At 41.3% G+C, this 17997-nt stretch overlaps 1 protein-coding gene across 1 annotated transcript in view; it reads right to left on the bottom strand.

The window, feature by feature from the left end:
* The window catches only part of MAOB (monoamine oxidase B), a 50200-nt gene extending 33905 nt beyond the window's left edge, over positions 1-16295 (bottom strand). Inside the window, exon 1 of the mRNA XM_053935746.1 lies at positions 16218-16295. Within this exon, the coding sequence (XP_053791721.1) occupies positions 16218-16263 (46 nt within the window). The 5' untranslated portion in view covers positions 16264-16295. The remainder of the gene's footprint in view (positions 1-16217) is intronic.
* Between the last annotated feature and the right edge of the window lie 1702 nt (positions 16296-17997).

The raw sequence follows: 17997 nt of genomic DNA, 5'->3' as shown, positions 1-17997 counted from the left end.
AGAATGCAATCAGCTCCCTCTGTGTGTCCTAGTACATGCAGTTTTTGAGTTGTCATCCAAACAGATTGTTCCAAGCAGAAAGCAGCCGTGGAAGAAATGGCAAAAAAGAACTGACAGCAAAAACAGATGGCCCAAGCTAACATGGCAGGACTGAATGAAATGAAAATGAAGAAAATATAGCAGTCCTGGGGAGAGGCTACAGAACATTCTGGTCACCAACTCGTGGACTGGGAGCAGGAGAACCCAGTCCTGTTCCTAGCCCTGTAGTGAAACTGCTGCAGTGTGCTGCAGTTAAGCTCTTTCTTTCCCCATCTGAAAAAAAGAATTAAAAAAAAAAAAAAAAGGAAAAAAAAGTTACAATAGTGTAGAATTATCTATCTGAAGAATTTGACATTTTCTGAAGAACAGCTGCAGATGTTTCCATTAAAACATCATATCCTCCTGGCACCTTTTTTTTTTTTTTCCTAGTTTCATGGGCTTATTCATCTTGGGTTTTCATGGAAGTATTGGTGAGAAAATCAGTAATGAAACTGATAAAGGTCTTTCTGTACTTCCTACTGAGGAAATTATATTGCAAAAACATCTGGCTGGATTCATGGCCTTGACTACACTCAAAAATATTTGAAGATACCAAGGAAGAACATAATACAGAAACAGCCATGGTATGTAAACATGGACAACCCCTTCGAACAACTTGCAAGGAGAGATTGGCTCCTGGAGAAAAAATAAGCAACAAAACTCCTAAATAAATCTGCCTTATCTGTTAAAGGAAAAAGGAGCTATTTCTCAAAAAAGACAAATATTTCATCAGTTGGGAGAAGATCAATAGTAGTTATTAATAATTTACAGAATGAATGCATTAACTGAAGGCTGTTGTCACTGAAGGTCTCTGCTGGCTTTTCATGCTAACAGGTATTGAGTAATCAATTAATAGCATTCAGTTACCAACACTGATTAAGGGATATGAGATTTGACTTTCTTTATTAAAATCTAATGAATAAACATTTCAGTGCAGCTGGGAACAAAAGCAGTTTATTCCCAGGAGCTGAACCAACAGAGAAGTTTGTGAAAGGATAACTCTATATTCCACTGAACTGCAGCTGACTGGCAGCCCAGGTACCACCTCCTCGTTTCCTCCTGCAACTTTCCTCCACCTCATTGCACCCACCTACTAGTTATTCTCCAGTGTTTATTTCCCCCCCTGCCACATTCACACATGGACCTGTTAAAGATGGACAAGAGTTTCCTCTTTCCTGAAGCAAAAACAAAAACCAGATCAGTGTTGAGGGAAGGATCAGGCTCATTATATCTCACTGCCCCATCCATGCCCATCCTCCAGCAGATCTGATCTCTGCAGGGGGAGGGATGTGTCCCTGGGGCTTGGAAGATGCAGTCTTCAGGGTCCCCAAACTGAGCATCACCTGATCAGTTCAAGGGCTGGTGGCCCCCCCCTTTCCTCTTAGCCACATCACAGCTCTGTTCTGGTCCCAGGTTTGCTGCAGAAATCGTCACAAACACATAACAGGAAAAAGATGGAAGAAGCAAAGGCAGAGACTCAGGAGGGTCAGAGGGCACAGCAAAGGACCACAGCAGGTCTCTTAGCACACACAGAACAGGAAAACTCAAGGCTGCTGGTGACAGATACCACATTACAGTGCAAGTGGGTGGGAATGTTGCTGGTTTTGGTACCTCGCACATTGGGAATCACAGTAATGCCACATCACTCCATACCTGTTCCTGGAGCTGGACCCAAGGCCCCAAATGGAGTCATGGACTGCCACTATAATAACAGTGAGGGGACTGAATGTTGTGGAGGGAGAGCTCTGAGCCAAAGTGGTACAAGGGCAGGGAAGGCACCAGGAACAGCAACAAAAGCATATTAAAATGGAAATGAACACTAGACTGTGAATACTGGCGCATGAGGTTCAGGTTTGCATTTCACAAACTAACAACTGCTGCAGAAAACCTCACAAACCACAACCTCTTTTCTGGGTAAGAGTCAGAGTGGCCTCTCTGTGCCTCGATTGCTGCAAACAGAGCACCACAATACCTGTGAAGCAAAGCCTGGAAAAATCACTCACACATGATACAGGGTCTCCTCTTGAGACCTTTACATTTAACCCTTCACGTTGCACATTCCAGCACTGCCTCTGGCTTACCTGCCACTTTAACACATCACTAACAAAAGGCAGATCTTTGACATTGTCCCCATTCCTCACAAGCAAGGCAGAGAGTTGCATTCAAATGCAAAAACCATCCAAAACTGTGACTGATGTTATTATTGATCCTATGTACAGTGTTTTGTCACCCAGAGGCAGCTTTCTCTCCTCCCCAGGAGCATTTCAGTAGAATCAGATCTGAATTGCAATATAAGGGCTCAGCCACTTTTGCCACCACTTCACAGAAGACAGAAATTGGGTGCAGTTTCCAGCGCAGGTCAGCTTTTTCCAAGGAGCCACAGAGAGCCATATACAAATATATAGAGAGAGATACAGCAGAAATCAAACAGTTAAGCAGCCTCACCTGCAGGTCTGCTCAAAGAACCAATGGGCAGATAATTAATGCAAACAGCAAAGAAGCAAAAATGATTATTTGAAGGCCTAGACTGAAAATACCACCGTGTTTAGAGGATGCTCAACTGGGCAAGCCTCCATCTGTTACCACGGCAACCCGGTACCCAAAGCAGCCACCCAGAGAGGCTGGTGGGAGATTGCTTCCCCCAGAATCTTATAACACAAGTTCAAGTCACGAAAATCATTTCTTTCCCCATCATGCAGCACTGTGCATTCACACAGATTGGACTCAAATGTAATCATCACAGTAATTATTTCGTCTTCAGTTCCAACTTCTTTCTTTCTTGTTTGATGTCTCTGTACCTACCAAACACCTTAAATTGCACCATTTCACTAAACAGCCTCATTACAACCTCACTTCCTAACATCAACAGTTTTCTTATCCTGAGAGAATGACTAATTCAGATTTTTAATTCTTTTTTAAAACAGAAAAATTGTAAATATTTTTGCTACGGCAAAATCCAAACTGCTATTTCATAGAATCATTAAGCTTAGAAATATTTCCAAGATCACAGAGTCCAAGCTTTATTATAAATGTTTGCTTATATATTTATGTGTGTATATTTGGATTCCATATACATGCATTATATATAATATAAACATTATCTTTATTATATTTATATTTGAATTGATAAATGTGAGAAGAATCTCATTTTTCATCTGACCCCCAAGTGCCCTACAATGTAGCCCTATGATCAAATGTATCTGACAATCTAAAGAGTAGTTTAAAGTATATTTTCTAAAAAAACCTGAAATTTAATAACACCATTTTGTTCTGCCTGGAATCATCAGTTTTACTGAAACACCCTTTAATCTTAGTATTTCAGAAAAAAAAAAAAACACTAGAAAGGACATGACTGGAAATTGCATCTCTGAAAAGCTGTAAATTTCTGAAGGCATTCTTGTTTTACTTTCTCTGTATTACTCACTACTTTATCATGTAGTGAGTTCCTCCATAATTATTATCTCCTTTCTAGGAAAAAAAATTGCTTCTCTCATATAATTATAAAAATCATCTACAAATTCTAAATTTTAATTCATGGAGGGAGCAGAGAAAGTTCTGATCCACAGGCATTCAATTAATAGCTTCTAAAATGGCCGGCACAAAAAAAAATTGTTCGCTTTATAACCATAAAAATTCCTCCCTTTAACTAAAATTGTACACTGAGCAGGAAGAAATGCTGCCATTGTACTTGTGCTGTATTAACTTGCAGGTCTTAATGCAGAACTTCCTCCAACTCATGGAATTTGCCAACATCTTCCTCCCTGTATTTATTTTGACACAAAAGATATGTTTGCAAAGGATGTTTTTTTTCCTGGCTGTCAACCTGTTCAGCCACATCTAAATGAGTGAGTCTGCAGAGAAGTCAGGTAGCAGATGCTGCTTTGCACAGAGCCAGTGGGCAGAGCAGTGGACAATCACTGCACCAGGATCAGCACCAGGATGTGCCCAAAAATGCACCTTGGAAATGGGATAACAGCCTGCAGAATAAGCACAGTCCTCTGCCCTGGGGTTAATGGAGAAACTGTGGGATGCAGAAATGTTTCACAAGATTGACAGTAAAAAAAGGAAACATATTGCAATTGATTATATAGAGACATGTAAGACTTCAGTTCAGGGTCTAAGGTAGATGAATTCAAGTATTTTTAACAAAATTATTAAATTATTCAACAGATGGATGTTCATGGATATTTAACACATTGAAGCTGTTATTTTAGTAATCTTTGTATTCTTCTTCTTTATCTTGAATATGTCTCATTTTGACCAGAGATGTCATGAATTTAACTTCTTTTCTTAATTTAAGTGACGAGTCTCAAAAAAACCCACCCAAACAAACCCACTAAAAATAAACCCAAACCCAAATAAATAAATTTAATAATCCCCACCTGAAGTATCTAAAATGTTAAGAAAAAAACAGGAAATCTGTCAAAACCTATAAAAAGTTATAGAAGCTGCTATTGCTGTAGGATCACATGGAAAATACAACTTTCCTTGCTATTAGGTGTCTTTGTACAGTATCCCTGATCTATCACCTTTGATGCTCAGGAATACTTGCAAAATCCATACAGCAAATAAAAGAATGTGGCCAAAACTGCTGCACTGTACCCAAAGAAACAAAATCCATCTGTTAATGCTGCAGGTGGACATTTAGGAAGGACAGCACCATTCGTGGTCAACACAGTTGTAGTTAATGAGGTCAATAACAAGAAACTGAGAGGAACATACCCCAGACAGATGAGGTAAATTGTGGGAGAAAGAAAAAAAAAAAGCACTCCCTTGATCAGGAATTAACTTTCTAGCATGAAAAAATTAGATCAGTTAGTGGAAGAATCCAGTTTGCTGTTGTTTAGATCTAATTACTCAAATATTCAAACAAAACCCCTCCTTGTTTATACTCAGGGCTCTCTGACCTCCTTCTAAGAAATGTCCCCACAACATCCTGTAGTGCCACCAGCATGAGTTACAGTTTCCATGTCACTGTGACTCTGGAGGGATGGAGGGCAGGAGCAGGGAAAAGACCTCATCCACAGCCAAGCAGCCATTTTGCACCAATGGGATTTTTCCTTCGTGCTCCACAGCTTCTTTATTACATTGCTGTGCTAGAAACTGCAATTTAATAGCCTTGGTCTTGTCTGTGCTCTAATGAACACAATCCGATTACTGCTCCAGCACTGAGAGATTGAACCTGGCGCTGGTCACCTTTAGCTCTGTCACTCAGCATCAGCCAGCTAAAATGTTTTAATTGAAATAATGGCTTGAGACAATAATGCCTGCAAGGCATTATAGATATGGATTGTAAATAAAACAAAAACCAAGACAACAACAGCAACAAAAAAGCAAAACCCAGGGTCTGGGTGAGTTAAGGTGGTACAGGATTGTTTTGTAAGGTTCCTCACATTATGGAAAGGTTGAGGAAGGTTGAGCTTGTGTGAAGAATACTGTGCCTTCAGTGTGAAGGTAACTTTTTAACTTCTCTAATTTGGGTCGTCTTAACAATAGTAATTTAAATATCTGACTCAATCTTCCCAAAGAAAATTCAAAAAGTATAGTTCAGAACCTAAAACCATGGCAGAGCTGGGCCAATGTAAGTTGTTACTCTCAGTCATGCCTTACCTTCATGTCTAAACACTACAGTGAAAACTAGCAAAGCAACTCTTTTTTGACCCAAGTATTTTGGCCATGGGGGGAGATACTCTGTTTTCCTAAATTGTATCACCATGCTGCAATTAATGCCATTAAAATGAATATCAGTCACCTAGAACATTACAGAGCTTAGGAAAACAACAAAATTACAGTTTCAGAAACCCCAAGGAGCGAAAAGAGACATTATCAACCTATCTGCTTAAAATGTACATTTACTTAAAATATTTGTACAAAGGACCTAACATTTCTACCTAAGATACAGCACTCTATGAGCAAATATAATTTATTTCTGTTGGCATTTCATTGTCTAGCCAAGGCAATGAGATTTTCTGTCTGAGCTCTAATTCTGTAATTTTGTCACCGAGGTCAGTATGAGCATTCTCATGAGTTAATGGGACTTCATGGGAGAATAAACTCTAGTCCTAGCTTTCTATGATCTCCCTGCAAGAGCTCCTGGATGATCCATCCATGGTGCAGGGAGCAGCTTTTATTAAGCATTTATTAAGTTCTTGAAACCAGAATTACAAACATTCAGCCTACGCTTGTCCCAAGCATTGCAGCTGGTTAGGTGATACAGAGCCTGAGCAGATATCAGTGAGATGACCAAAGTTGTGGGGTGTAAAGCTCAAGCCCTGCCAAGCATGGGATGAAGACAATTTGTGGCATTTGGGTGGAAACTCAACACCTTTGGTACAGTGGTACTCAGGCTTAAGCACTGAAGGCACAGTTCTTCTGCCCAAGGCTTCCCTCATTTCCACTTCACTTTTACATCTGAAGTTCCCCTTGAAACTTCATACTGACAAAACTGGGCACTCCAGATTTTCAAAGGTTGAGTATTCCTGGTATCAATCGTTTATTGTGTTCTCTTCATTTTATGGACTTGTCATGAGCAGCCATGGCCACCTCACACTTTAAAAGCATGTCAGAAGTCTTCTTCTAGGCTTCAGTGAGGTAAAAAAAAGCAAACCCAAACACATTCTGCACATCTTTTGCTATGGCTCCAGGATATACTGAAAAAGTTAATATTAATAATAATATTAATAATATAATTATCATGTATACTCTGATATTATCACACACCCTCAGTCCCAGGGCCTCCTTCAGCTTAGGTCATCCTTTTCTGCTAGTTTACAATCTGGGCTGCCTCAAAACACAACAGACATAATAGAGGGGGAAAAAAAGGACAGAGAGAACTGAAAATGCTACAGCAAACAGATCATAGCACTGGATCAAATAAAGCTGAACACAGTGAACTGGCTGAGGGTCTATACAGGCAGTTTCCTAAAGGCATCCTTTTAGGCATTACTATTATGAAGAGATCTACAAGCAATGTGGGGGAAAAAAGGCTATGCTGCATCTGGAAAACTTTGCAAAATTATGCAACAGTTGCCTCAGAACAGAAATGCTCATCTGTTTTGCCAAGTCTTGCTTGTTCTCAAAAACCAAATTCTTTTTTTTTAGTCCTCTGAGAAAAGTAAATGCTCAAAAAACAATCAACTGTAAGAAGTGAACTTAAAAAATAAGCCGAGTATAAATCTCATATCTTGACATTAAAGATTAACATGTAATTTCCCAGATTTCTCAGTATCTAATGACTCACAGGTGTTCACCTAGGTCAGGCTAGACAACAGCAAAGCTCAGCAGACTCATCATGTCCTCATTCCATGGCTACCCGTTTTGTTTCACATTTTAATTGATCTTCAGCTAATGATTTTCACACAAATAGCACATAATAATTACAGATTTATACTGAGCACCTCTCAATGTCACTTCCAAACAGCCACCCCCCAGAGACTCTTTGGAAACTTCTATCATCATCACAGCCCACAAATACATGTAGGTGTGCACACACACAGAGAGGCTAAATTGAAAAGCCTACAAGGATTTGTGAACATTTTATTTATTTGAACAACCAAAAAATTAAGATGAACCCTGCTGAAAGCCCAAACCGTTCCCCAGCTGAGATACCAAAGGCTGAGAATGCACATGTCATCTAGAGAAGCCCAAAAGAGAGCCACTAAATAAGATGACTTGTGACTTCCATTCATCCATCTCTAAGTGCAGGCAGGAGAAAGTTTGAGCCAAACAGTTCATAAAAACATCACTGCTATGAAAGAAAACATGCTACCACTAGAATTGTACCATTCTGATAGAATGTGTAGGGACAAAAATGGTGAAGGAAGCATAGAAGAAAAGAGAAATATCTAAAGTGGGGGAAAAAAGCATTTACACCCTTTCCTCATTTGTGCTCCTTATTTATCATAACTCAGTGATTCAGCCTCTGGCCAAGCTACCTCATAAAAAATTAATTCATATTGGAACAAAAAAGGTGTCTTGTTCCAATACTTAATACCTTCAAACACAGGTTTATTACTCAAGCAAAAATGAGCCCAGTTTATATCAAGCTATCCTAGTAATCCAGGTGATCATGGTACACAGCGTGAACCTGCTGTTTGATCAGCTGTTGCTGTGTGCAGTCAACTGAACAGACTCAATTCAACGTTTTATATAAGAATTATACCATCAAGATAAAGAGCAGCTGCCTGGGAGGCAGGAAGCTACAGGGGCATCTTTCCTCCCACCCTCCTCGCTTCCAGCTGGGTGAAACTGAAAAGCATGAAGTTGAATAGTACAAAGTAATATCTGTAAGATGAGCAGCTTTAAAATGAATCAAAACTTCAGGGAACTTTGTAAACACCTGAAAAGTGAAATGCCAACAGAAGCCAGGACAACACCATAACTTAATCTCTGCAAGATGCCCAAGCCTCTAATGAGCCACAGCCAGACTCTTCAGTGGTAAAAATTAATGCATCTGTGATTTATTTTGCCAGATGTGCCAGCTACTAGAAGTGATCCACAAGGTCTCAGGCTTTCTAGACTAGACCACCTATTCTTCCAGGGATGGTTTTCACTTTGCTTTCCCCCATCCTTTCCCTTGCTCTCCTTTCCCCTACACAATCACACACGGACCCCCTACAAAATCCTGATGCTCATCATTTCCTTGGGCAGCTCCTTGCCCTCCATCCACTGCTGCTGCTGCTCCCGATGCTGTTAAGAGCCCACAAAACTCACATAGTTGAGTCCTGTGGGGGTGTGGGTGGCACAGGGACAGAAGCCTGCTCTTCCCATAAATAATATTATCACTGTTTCTTGACTAGATCAATGCAATTCCTCTCTGGCACTTTTCAGCATCTCTTTTATTACTAACTCATCCAGAACCCAGGGTCTCCCCAAATGAGACCCTGATGACCATTCTTCTTTCTCTTCTCTTCCAGCCCCAAACCAAATAATGGTGTGTGGAGAAAATACAGTTTTCCAAGTGACTTTATGCTGATTTTCCTTTTAAGCAAGCTGTTCGAACAGAAAGCTGACAAGACAGAGAAAGTTGTGCAAAATACAAGAGTATGGGTGGGTTATTTAGAAGAATGCTTGTCACTCATGTTTTAAATACCAATGGCTTGTAGTGCAGCCTCACTGATCACTAAAAACAGCAAAAAAATGTTAAGCAAGAATAATGCAGCATTACAAAATTATAAACCTTAGACATTAATCAGTCTACAAGGGGAAAAAAAAAACTAGTGGATTAGATGAATGATCACATTTTAACCATCCTTCAAGGCAGATAATAATAATATCTGACATAAGTTTACAAAGATGAAACAGGTTATCTGCCCAGAAGGAAAATCACATCAAGTTCAAATGTGGTTATATAAAAATTAAATTATTGAAACTTTAATGAGATGAATGGAATTTCCTCCAGGAACTGAAGCCTGGTGGAAGCTCTGGAGTCCTCACCACAAAAAAGACAAGGAGCAGGAAGTCCAGAGGAGGCCCACAAAGATGATCCAAGGGATGGAACACTTTTTCCTATGAGGAAAGGCTGAGATAACTTGGGCTGTTCAGCCTGGAGAAGAGAGGGCTCAGGGCAGACCATATAACAGCTCCCAGTGCCTAAAGAGGTTTATCAGAAAGATGAGGATGGAATTCTTAGTAGGGCCTGTCACAATAAGTCAAAGGTTAATGATTTTTAGACTAAAAGAGGGTAGATTCAGATTAGATGTAAAGAAAGCAATTTCTTACAATGAGGATGGTGAAGAGCTGGAACAGGTTGGACAGGAGAGGTGGTGGAAACATTCAAGGCCAGGTTGGGCAGGGCTCTGAGCAACCTGATCTAGCTGAAGATGTCCCTGCTCATTGCAGGGCATTTGGAATAGATGACCTTTAGAGGTCCCTTCCAGCCCAAACTGTCCTATGACTACAGTTCCTCAGGAATGATGACTGATTTTAGAATCATCCCTGAGTGGTTTGTAAGTACATCAAGACACATTGTCAGCAAAGGAAGGTCTTCAATAATCTAGGACCCTGCTCAGTAAACTCTTATAAGCATGATAAACTTCACTGTTGTATCAGTGCACTCTGTGAAATAACTGCTACAGAACAGAGACAGAACACAAAGGCAAACAACTCCTCTTTTGGGAAAGGGCAGAGAGACAACATGGCTTTTTATCATGAAATAACATAACTAGTTCATTGCAGTTGTCAGTTGAGCTATGGAGAAGGAAACTGTGGCAGTTGGAAATGTGCCAAAATCCCCCAGATTACATACAGAATAATAACTTCTGAAGAAGAAAAGCCTTCTGAATTGATTAAATTAAGTGTAAGGCCCAATTCTTTGTCATTAGCTGCTGTGTAAGATATGTAAATATAGAGCAAACTCTCTGCTGGTTTATAATTACACAAGCAGCATTGGAAGTTTACCTCTGGGACTATCAGAGCTGTGTAAACCCACACTGCTCAGGCTGCAAACATGAATACACAGCTTTTTGGCACATCTCTCCAGCTTTGGATAAGACTACAAACACACACCAGTAACAGTACCTCCAGTAGTCAACAGCATTCTTGTCAACACACTCCTGAGATCATCTTAGACAGCCTGAACACCCCAGGATGGAGCCAGAGCAGAGGGGTGCTCATCACAGCCACTGGGACCACAGGCACCAGTGTTTGACCCAGACCTGTGTCACTGTGGTGTCTGACATGGTTTTGCTTGCTGGAGACTGACACTGTACACTCCTTACAGCAGGGGAAGCACAATGAATTGCATTTCTCTAAAATAACTCCTGAACTTGATGGTGTCAGGGAGTAAAATTAGCAAAGTACGCAGAATGTGATCTTTTGGCAACCTCTTGATGCTGCAAGAAAATGAAAGAAAGAGAAGTAGGTAAGGAGAAAACAGAGAGGATGGACATAGAGGATGCAGGTGCACATCTCTGGTCAAGATGACCAAGTAAAGAAATTTTAACTATGTCTTCATGGAAGGAAGAAGAGCACAAAATTGAAATACCTACTCTTTCCATGTCACTATCTTTGATCAGGGAAACTAAGTTTCCCAAGACAACCAGCTGGAAATGACCATGTGAAAAAATAGTGCAGAACATCAAACACTTGATCTGAACCAACTCCCTAGTGCAGACAAACACCAATCACCACCTCCAGTGTGATTAGGTTCTAGTCAAACACTAGACCAAGCTCTGACAAATCTCACCAACTAAAAGCACCCCTCCAGGTGGTTGTCCAAGCAAACAATGCACAGAACTTGCTTACAAAGAGCTTTCAGTCTCTCCTGAAAATCTTTTTTGTCAAAAAAAAAAACAACAAACAAAACAAAACAAAAAACAAACAAACAAACAAACAAACAAAAAAAACAGCTGTTCAGCAGCACAGATAAGAAAAACCTGTGGACTCTCCAGCTTGTAGCTTTAAAACCCACTGCTGCACAAAAACTTTGGTTCCCTACCAGTTATTTCCCTTAATAGCTTAACATATTTTCCATAATAGATACAACAGCAATTCCTTTCCCAAAGTTTCGCCATCCTAACTTACCTTTTTTCCCCTTCCACAGTAGTTTTCACATTTTGCTGAACAGACTGAATGAACTTTCCCTTTCATAATGGTTAAATAAGCTAATGAAAAACCTTTCCTTAATGATGCATCACCCTGAGCCTTGTGAGGTGAGATGGCTCCTGCAGGTAGGCTGGAAAGCTTCTTATCAAATCAACCCTCAGACCAATTAGGAGGTCTCAGACAGTGAATTACAAGAGCTGCCCCTGCTGCCTAGGCTACCAAACCATTTCACAACATTATGCAGCTGCTTTCTGTTCTGTTTACTGTGCATTGCCAAGGTTTTTATGTGAAATGTCTAGAAGTCAAATGCAGATTCAATCTAACTGGCTCATACTGCTTTAGCCATGAGAGTGGTTGAGTACAAAAGGAATAAATTCCTGCTGTCAGATACAGAGACAGGTGACTGAAAATGTGAACCAAGAGCTTCATCATGCCAACTGACAGAAAAATGTCCTGGATTCCCTTTGCCAGAGTGCATCCCAGAGAGGGTGACATTCCCTGCAGAGGGTCAGAGTCCTCCCACTGACCGATCCAATCTGGTTCATGGTGAACAGCTGCTTCATCCATGCCCCCGTTTTGGTTTTGTGGGGTTTTTTTCTTTTCCAAATGGACATCTAGCATAGGACTCCCAGACTAGTAATGTTCTCCAAAAACATTATCTTGTTTGGTAAACCATCTTTTCAGAGGAGGAGTATTGAGACATTGTAATTTACTACCAGAGGGCAAAAAGAAACAAGTATCTACTGAAAATCATGTATTTCATCTATAGTTTCCCTACGATGTGTCCCAGGTTTGTTTTAAAAAATAATTTTGCCCTCTGCATCAGTCTATTTTTAAACAGATAGAATACCATCAGATAATAGCCCTCAAAACACCTGGTCTGCTTTGGGATGCTTTGGTTTAGTTTTTATTTTTGAAGTAACTTGACAGTGGTTCACAGATGCAGTGAGAGCTACTGTAATTACACAGCACATTAAATTGTCACACAAATTAAAAGTGAGGCTTAAGAAGAGTAGAGAGCACAGTGGCATCAATATAATGCAAGAATAGGTATGGAAATATTTTTAAAATCCAACATAACAATAGAGTTACTTTATCTTACAGTATGTTTTGGTTTTAAGCTTACAGGAACATGGCAGGTTGCTTGTGAACAGCAAAACACCAAGCATACTTCAAATAACACCATAATTAAGAAAAGACTTCACCTTTAAGGAAAGAAAAAAATTCAATTAACCTCACTTTGATTGTAAAATCTGTGCACCGGGATTTAAGAGAAGCATTTTCTTAAGTAGGACTGGCATAAGATTAGGATTACATCTGATAATTTACTTGAAAACCAAACAAGGAAAGCAGTTCCCAAGGCAAAAGCAGGGACAAGAAGACACTTTTGAAAACAAAAGGAGAAAGTCTGTAACCAAAATCTCTGAACAGATTTCAAGATTTTATTTGAAGTCATTGGTGTCTCAATTAAGATAAACAAGTTTGATGATGCAACCTTATAGTTTTCTCATAGTTGTTTTGACCCTCATGCTAGAGAAGCCCTTCAAAGTAAAAGACAGGACTCCAAGCAAAGAGAAGAATTTGTCACAATGCATATTCCAGCTCTAAGAGGGTCTGTTATGCTTCTGATCTAAATATTCTTTAGTACCAGGCATACTGCATGCAATGTGTGGCTAAGCATTTTCATATATGCTTTTTGACTCTGGGAAATTTTCTTTTAAAATATTTCTTTTTAATCTGCACCATTTGCAAAAAAATTCAAAAACTTTTGCTGAAGTTTTACCCATAAAAGAGAATCTACCCTTAGTAAATCCTCCTGTTCCTCAAAGGTCTTCATTATCATCAATATTGAGATCACCTGACATCTTCAGAAAAGCCACAGACCATTACTTTGACTTGTAAGAAATGAAGACTAATTTTGAGTAGATTTTCATTACATAAAATTTAAATTGGCCAGTTCCTTAGTTTTATTCTTCCCTTTTACCAAACCTGCACTAAAGGACATTAAAAATGATTCAGCAAAGGAAGTGGTATCTTCAAATAAAAGAACAAAGACTGCCAGGGTTGTGAAGGCCCCTGCACTGTTATTTCATGATCAGGTTTTCAGTCTTTACATTTTAAACCCTACTAATGACATCTGGATAAAAAGACAGGCAGAGCTGCTGCCAAAGAGGGTCTGAGCCTGCAAATGCACAGCTTGTTTTACCTGCAGAAGCAAAGAGAAAGGAGATGGCCAAGTGGCAGCTCCGTGACACTTGTTTGTGTGCATCCTCCTGCTGGCACAGCAAGTCTTTGTTTGCTCTGCAATTCCCTGCTTTGCTGGGGGCTGGAGCAGGTGGCTTGAGCCACCTCAACGTGACAAAAACCTTCTGCTGTTTTCACAGGCAGCAGCCACAGAGCCTCAGTCAGAAGAGCCTCAGGCAGCACAAATCCAGAGACTTTCTGAAGGAACACACATGAATGTGGAGCAGCAACAACCCCGGTCTCCAAGGGGTGCCTCATTCTAAAAATCATACACTTCACTCTCTGGTGGACAGAAGAAGAGCTCTCTGCAGCAGCTGTGCATGTTAGCAGGGGTTTTAGATCAGTGTAAGGAGATCTAAAACCACAGTTCCATCACCTGGCTGCAAGTTCAATGATTTACAGACAAGTGTGGATCAGAGGTGAGCAGGAGCTGTACACAACAGCTACAGAAAAAGGACTGAAGAGGGGTACTTAGTCAATAGCAATTTTTGTGCCTGTGTATTTTTCCAGCCTTCGTGAGAAGACAGTAGAAAAGTTGCTACAGCAACAGGAGCATTTTGGTGGATAATTGGTGTAAAGAGAAGTAAATAGAAAACTGGTTCCCCCTGCCACTTGCTGCTGTCTACAGGTGGCAAAGAACAAAGCACACGATTGACCAGAGCTTAGCACTGCTCCTCTGCTCTGATGCTCTTCCAGAAAAACCTAAGTGGACTGTGCAGGCCGGCCACAAAAATATTCCCATGGCAACCATGGAAAACAAGGGTAGTTTAAAAGCTGTTACGCTGACTCTTTCGCTCCAACTCATTCAACAGAGGAAATGTAGCACTACTGCTGTAGAAAACCACGCCACTGGAAATGTTTTTGTTTACAAGGCATGAACAGATATTTACCACGGGCTAATTACTTTAATTGAGTTTCACTGTGACATACAGTATAAGTTAAAAATTAGCCATAGCACTGTGTTCAGAATCCACTGTGCTTTATAGAAAAGCAATGGTCAATTTTTGCTGTTTGTATAAACATACTTGAAACATTCAAACATTATTCAGCAGTTTGCTATCAGAAAATCATCCTTAGGAAATAATGCCTATGATTTTGTCTCTGGATTTTGTATATCATTCAAATTGCATGCTACACACCTTAACAGGATGGTTAAACAGACATCTAGAATTATATATAAGTAAACAGTGGAAATTAAAAGGCATGTGAAAAATGGATGGACAAAATCACATTTTGTAACAGATCTCAAGTAATTGTTTGTGGTTTGGCAGGAGATACTGCTGGATCTGTGGATGTGTGCACACTCCTCATGCTCTGAGGAGATCACCAATGGGACAGGAGCTATCACTCCATACTTCCTTATGCTAAGGGGCCAAAAAGCAACTATTGATATGCCAAAGGCACAGGGAAAAAAATCTACTGCCCATGCACAATTTATTTGGTACGTGTATCTCGGAACAAAATGCACAGGGGAGAGATTCACTGTGGGCAGGCACAGAGGTTTTCTAGCCCAGACTGGGTTAAAACCAACTGATTGTCACTCAAGTACAAGAAGGCTCCGGGGCCCCAGTGCTGTCTGTCCATTCTGCCAGGCTGCTCGTGCTCTCAAACCCATACCTGTGCTGAAAGGGGACCTAGAAACTTCCTATCCACCCAGCTGATTTCAGGCATTTTCCTTTTATGCCTCTACCTGCGCTGAACAAAAGGCAGCCAAGGATTCAAATTAATCACATGTGACCGAGGGCCTCTACCTAACACCCCTGGACTGGGTGCAGAGGATGCTGAGTGCTTCTAGCCTCGCTTGTCCAAAAGATCCAGGGGTACTGGAAGAATTGCACATGATCAGAGGATGCCAGGACTGGACGGTGGAAGAACCAGAAAAATAAAACGTAAATCCATAAAATAAAATTGAATAAAAAAAAAATAATTAAATAAAATGAACAATAGTAGTAAAAATGAACGGTAATGGATATAAACAATAATAAAAATAAATTATTATAAAAAATACAATAGAAATAAATAATAATGGAAATCAATAATGATGGAAAGAAATAATAATAAAATTAATAATAATAATAATTAATAATAATAAAAATATTAATAAAAAATAATAACAAAACTAAAGACAAAGTAAATTATAAAATAAAAATAAGATAAAAATAACACTACCATTGACATGATTAATAGTTTATAATAATAAAATACTGCCTGCACCATTCGGCACTCCGCCCGACCGGTGGGGCTGCGCTCAGCCGGCTTTACCGAGCCGCTGGGGATGCGCTCGGGCCGGCCGGGGGTCGCGCATCCCCCGCCGCGCTGCCCCGTCCCCGCCCCGCCGCCCCCGCACCCACCTGAGATGCCGCCCCCGACCACGACCACGTCGCATCTCTCGGCCATGGCGCTGCGGGCGCTGCTGCTCCCGCGGCGGCTCCGGCCGGGCTGTGCCGGTCCCGCCCCGCGCTGGCGCCGCCCCCGCTGCGGGACCCGGCCGGGCGCGGGCGGAGCGCGGCTGCTGCTGCCGCCGGGCACTGACCCGCAGCCGGGGACAGCCGGGCTGGGGGGGCTCTGCTGCCTCCCGCACGCGTTGCGGAGGGAATCCGGCCGTGGTGGAGCAGCGCGGCTCCCAAGGCGCAGCGGTCCGGGCGCTCTGCTTGGTTCTGTTGGAATCCACTTCGGCAGCCGCCCTGGGGCTGCCAGAGGGGACCTGTGGCTGCCGAGGCAGGGACTCTGACATGTGTCAGTGCTCCTGCAGACCGACCTCCGAACACAGAGCTGAGTGTGACCCCCAAGAGGCTCACATCCCCACAGGGCAGAGACTGGCTCGTCGAGAAGCGACAGTATCATCAAATCCGCCGGGATGCTTTAGGCTGGTCCCCTACGCACCCAGCAGGGCTTTCCACTGCTCAGGTTTCTATTTTACTGTGAGGGTGGCACCGGGAGAAGTGGCTTTGGGGATGGTCAAAGCATGGAAATATGTTTGGTCTGGTGTATCTGTAGGGATCCCATCCAGCAGTCGTGTCAGTCATACCTGACCTCCCACACCCGGCAGGCTCAAAGCAGAGGGTTCCCAGCTCCAGGACATCCTCTGAGCCAAAGACACTTGCTCAGTTTCTGTCATTCTCCATTGAGAATGGAGCTGTACATTGCAAAAAGCAGGCCATGAGAGTCTGGAGAGGGCTCCCTGTCCCTCTTCCATAATGCCTCTAGTGAGAGGTTTTGGGTTTCAGAGACAGGAGCATCTGTGATGGAAGTACAAATATTGAGTACAATGGGTACAGTCCTGAATTTTTTGGCAAAATGGGAGGGAAGAAAATTAAAGGAACAGGAAATAGAATAAAAACAAAAATGCATATTCTTACTCCGATTAAAAGAATCTGTCTGATTAAATCAATCTCCAAGACCTCTGAGAGAGGCACAATTATCAAATTATCAGAAATGATGGTTGCAGAGACATTTCAAATCCCATATGAAACACTGAAAATTGGGGAAGGCTATTCCAAAAGCAGAAGTGGGAAATTTTATGGACTCTTGTCGAGGGTAGCTATGGTTATATTTACGTATTTAATGCCGGGTGCCACAACCTCCTAATGTTCCCAATATATAACACTTATTCCTGGGATTCTTCCAGTTCCTATTTTTCTCTTCCTATTGCTCTAAGAATCAATATCTTTTTTATTTCTTTTTCAATAGGTGTGTTTGAAACAGAAGGCTGTGTTGCTTGCATTTAAGGGTATGTGGTGCACGTCCTATGAAGGTCCATGGGAGTGTTGGAGGGCACAAAGACACAACAGAGCAAACATCTGTGTCTTTAAGTCTGTTTCTGTAGGTTCATGGACACATTATATAATCCTGCTAGTGAATAAATCCAGCACTGTCTAGAGCAGGCCAAAGCTCTCCCAAAGCCAGGTTGGTGTTTTCTCCCTCCTCTCTCCTGCAATAAGTCTGGTTCAAAGATCCTTTTGTTCATCTCAGTAGCTTCTGCTTCTGAAATGTTTGCACCCTGTGTGATGGTAACCCCAGCCAGTACAAAAGGTAGCACACCATGGTACATTTAAACAGGTTCGGTGTTCCCCTCTTTGCTTTTCTGTTTGCAATGTTGTGATGCTTGTCAAGCACTTTAAGATCCTCAAA

This window comes from Vidua chalybeata, chromosome 2 (assembly GCF_026979565.1).
Source record: "Vidua chalybeata isolate OUT-0048 chromosome 2, bVidCha1 merged haplotype, whole genome shotgun sequence".
Classification (NCBI taxonomy): Eukaryota; Metazoa; Chordata; class Aves; order Passeriformes; family Viduidae; genus Vidua; species Vidua chalybeata.
This window is presented reverse-complemented; position numbering and strand designations above follow the sequence as displayed.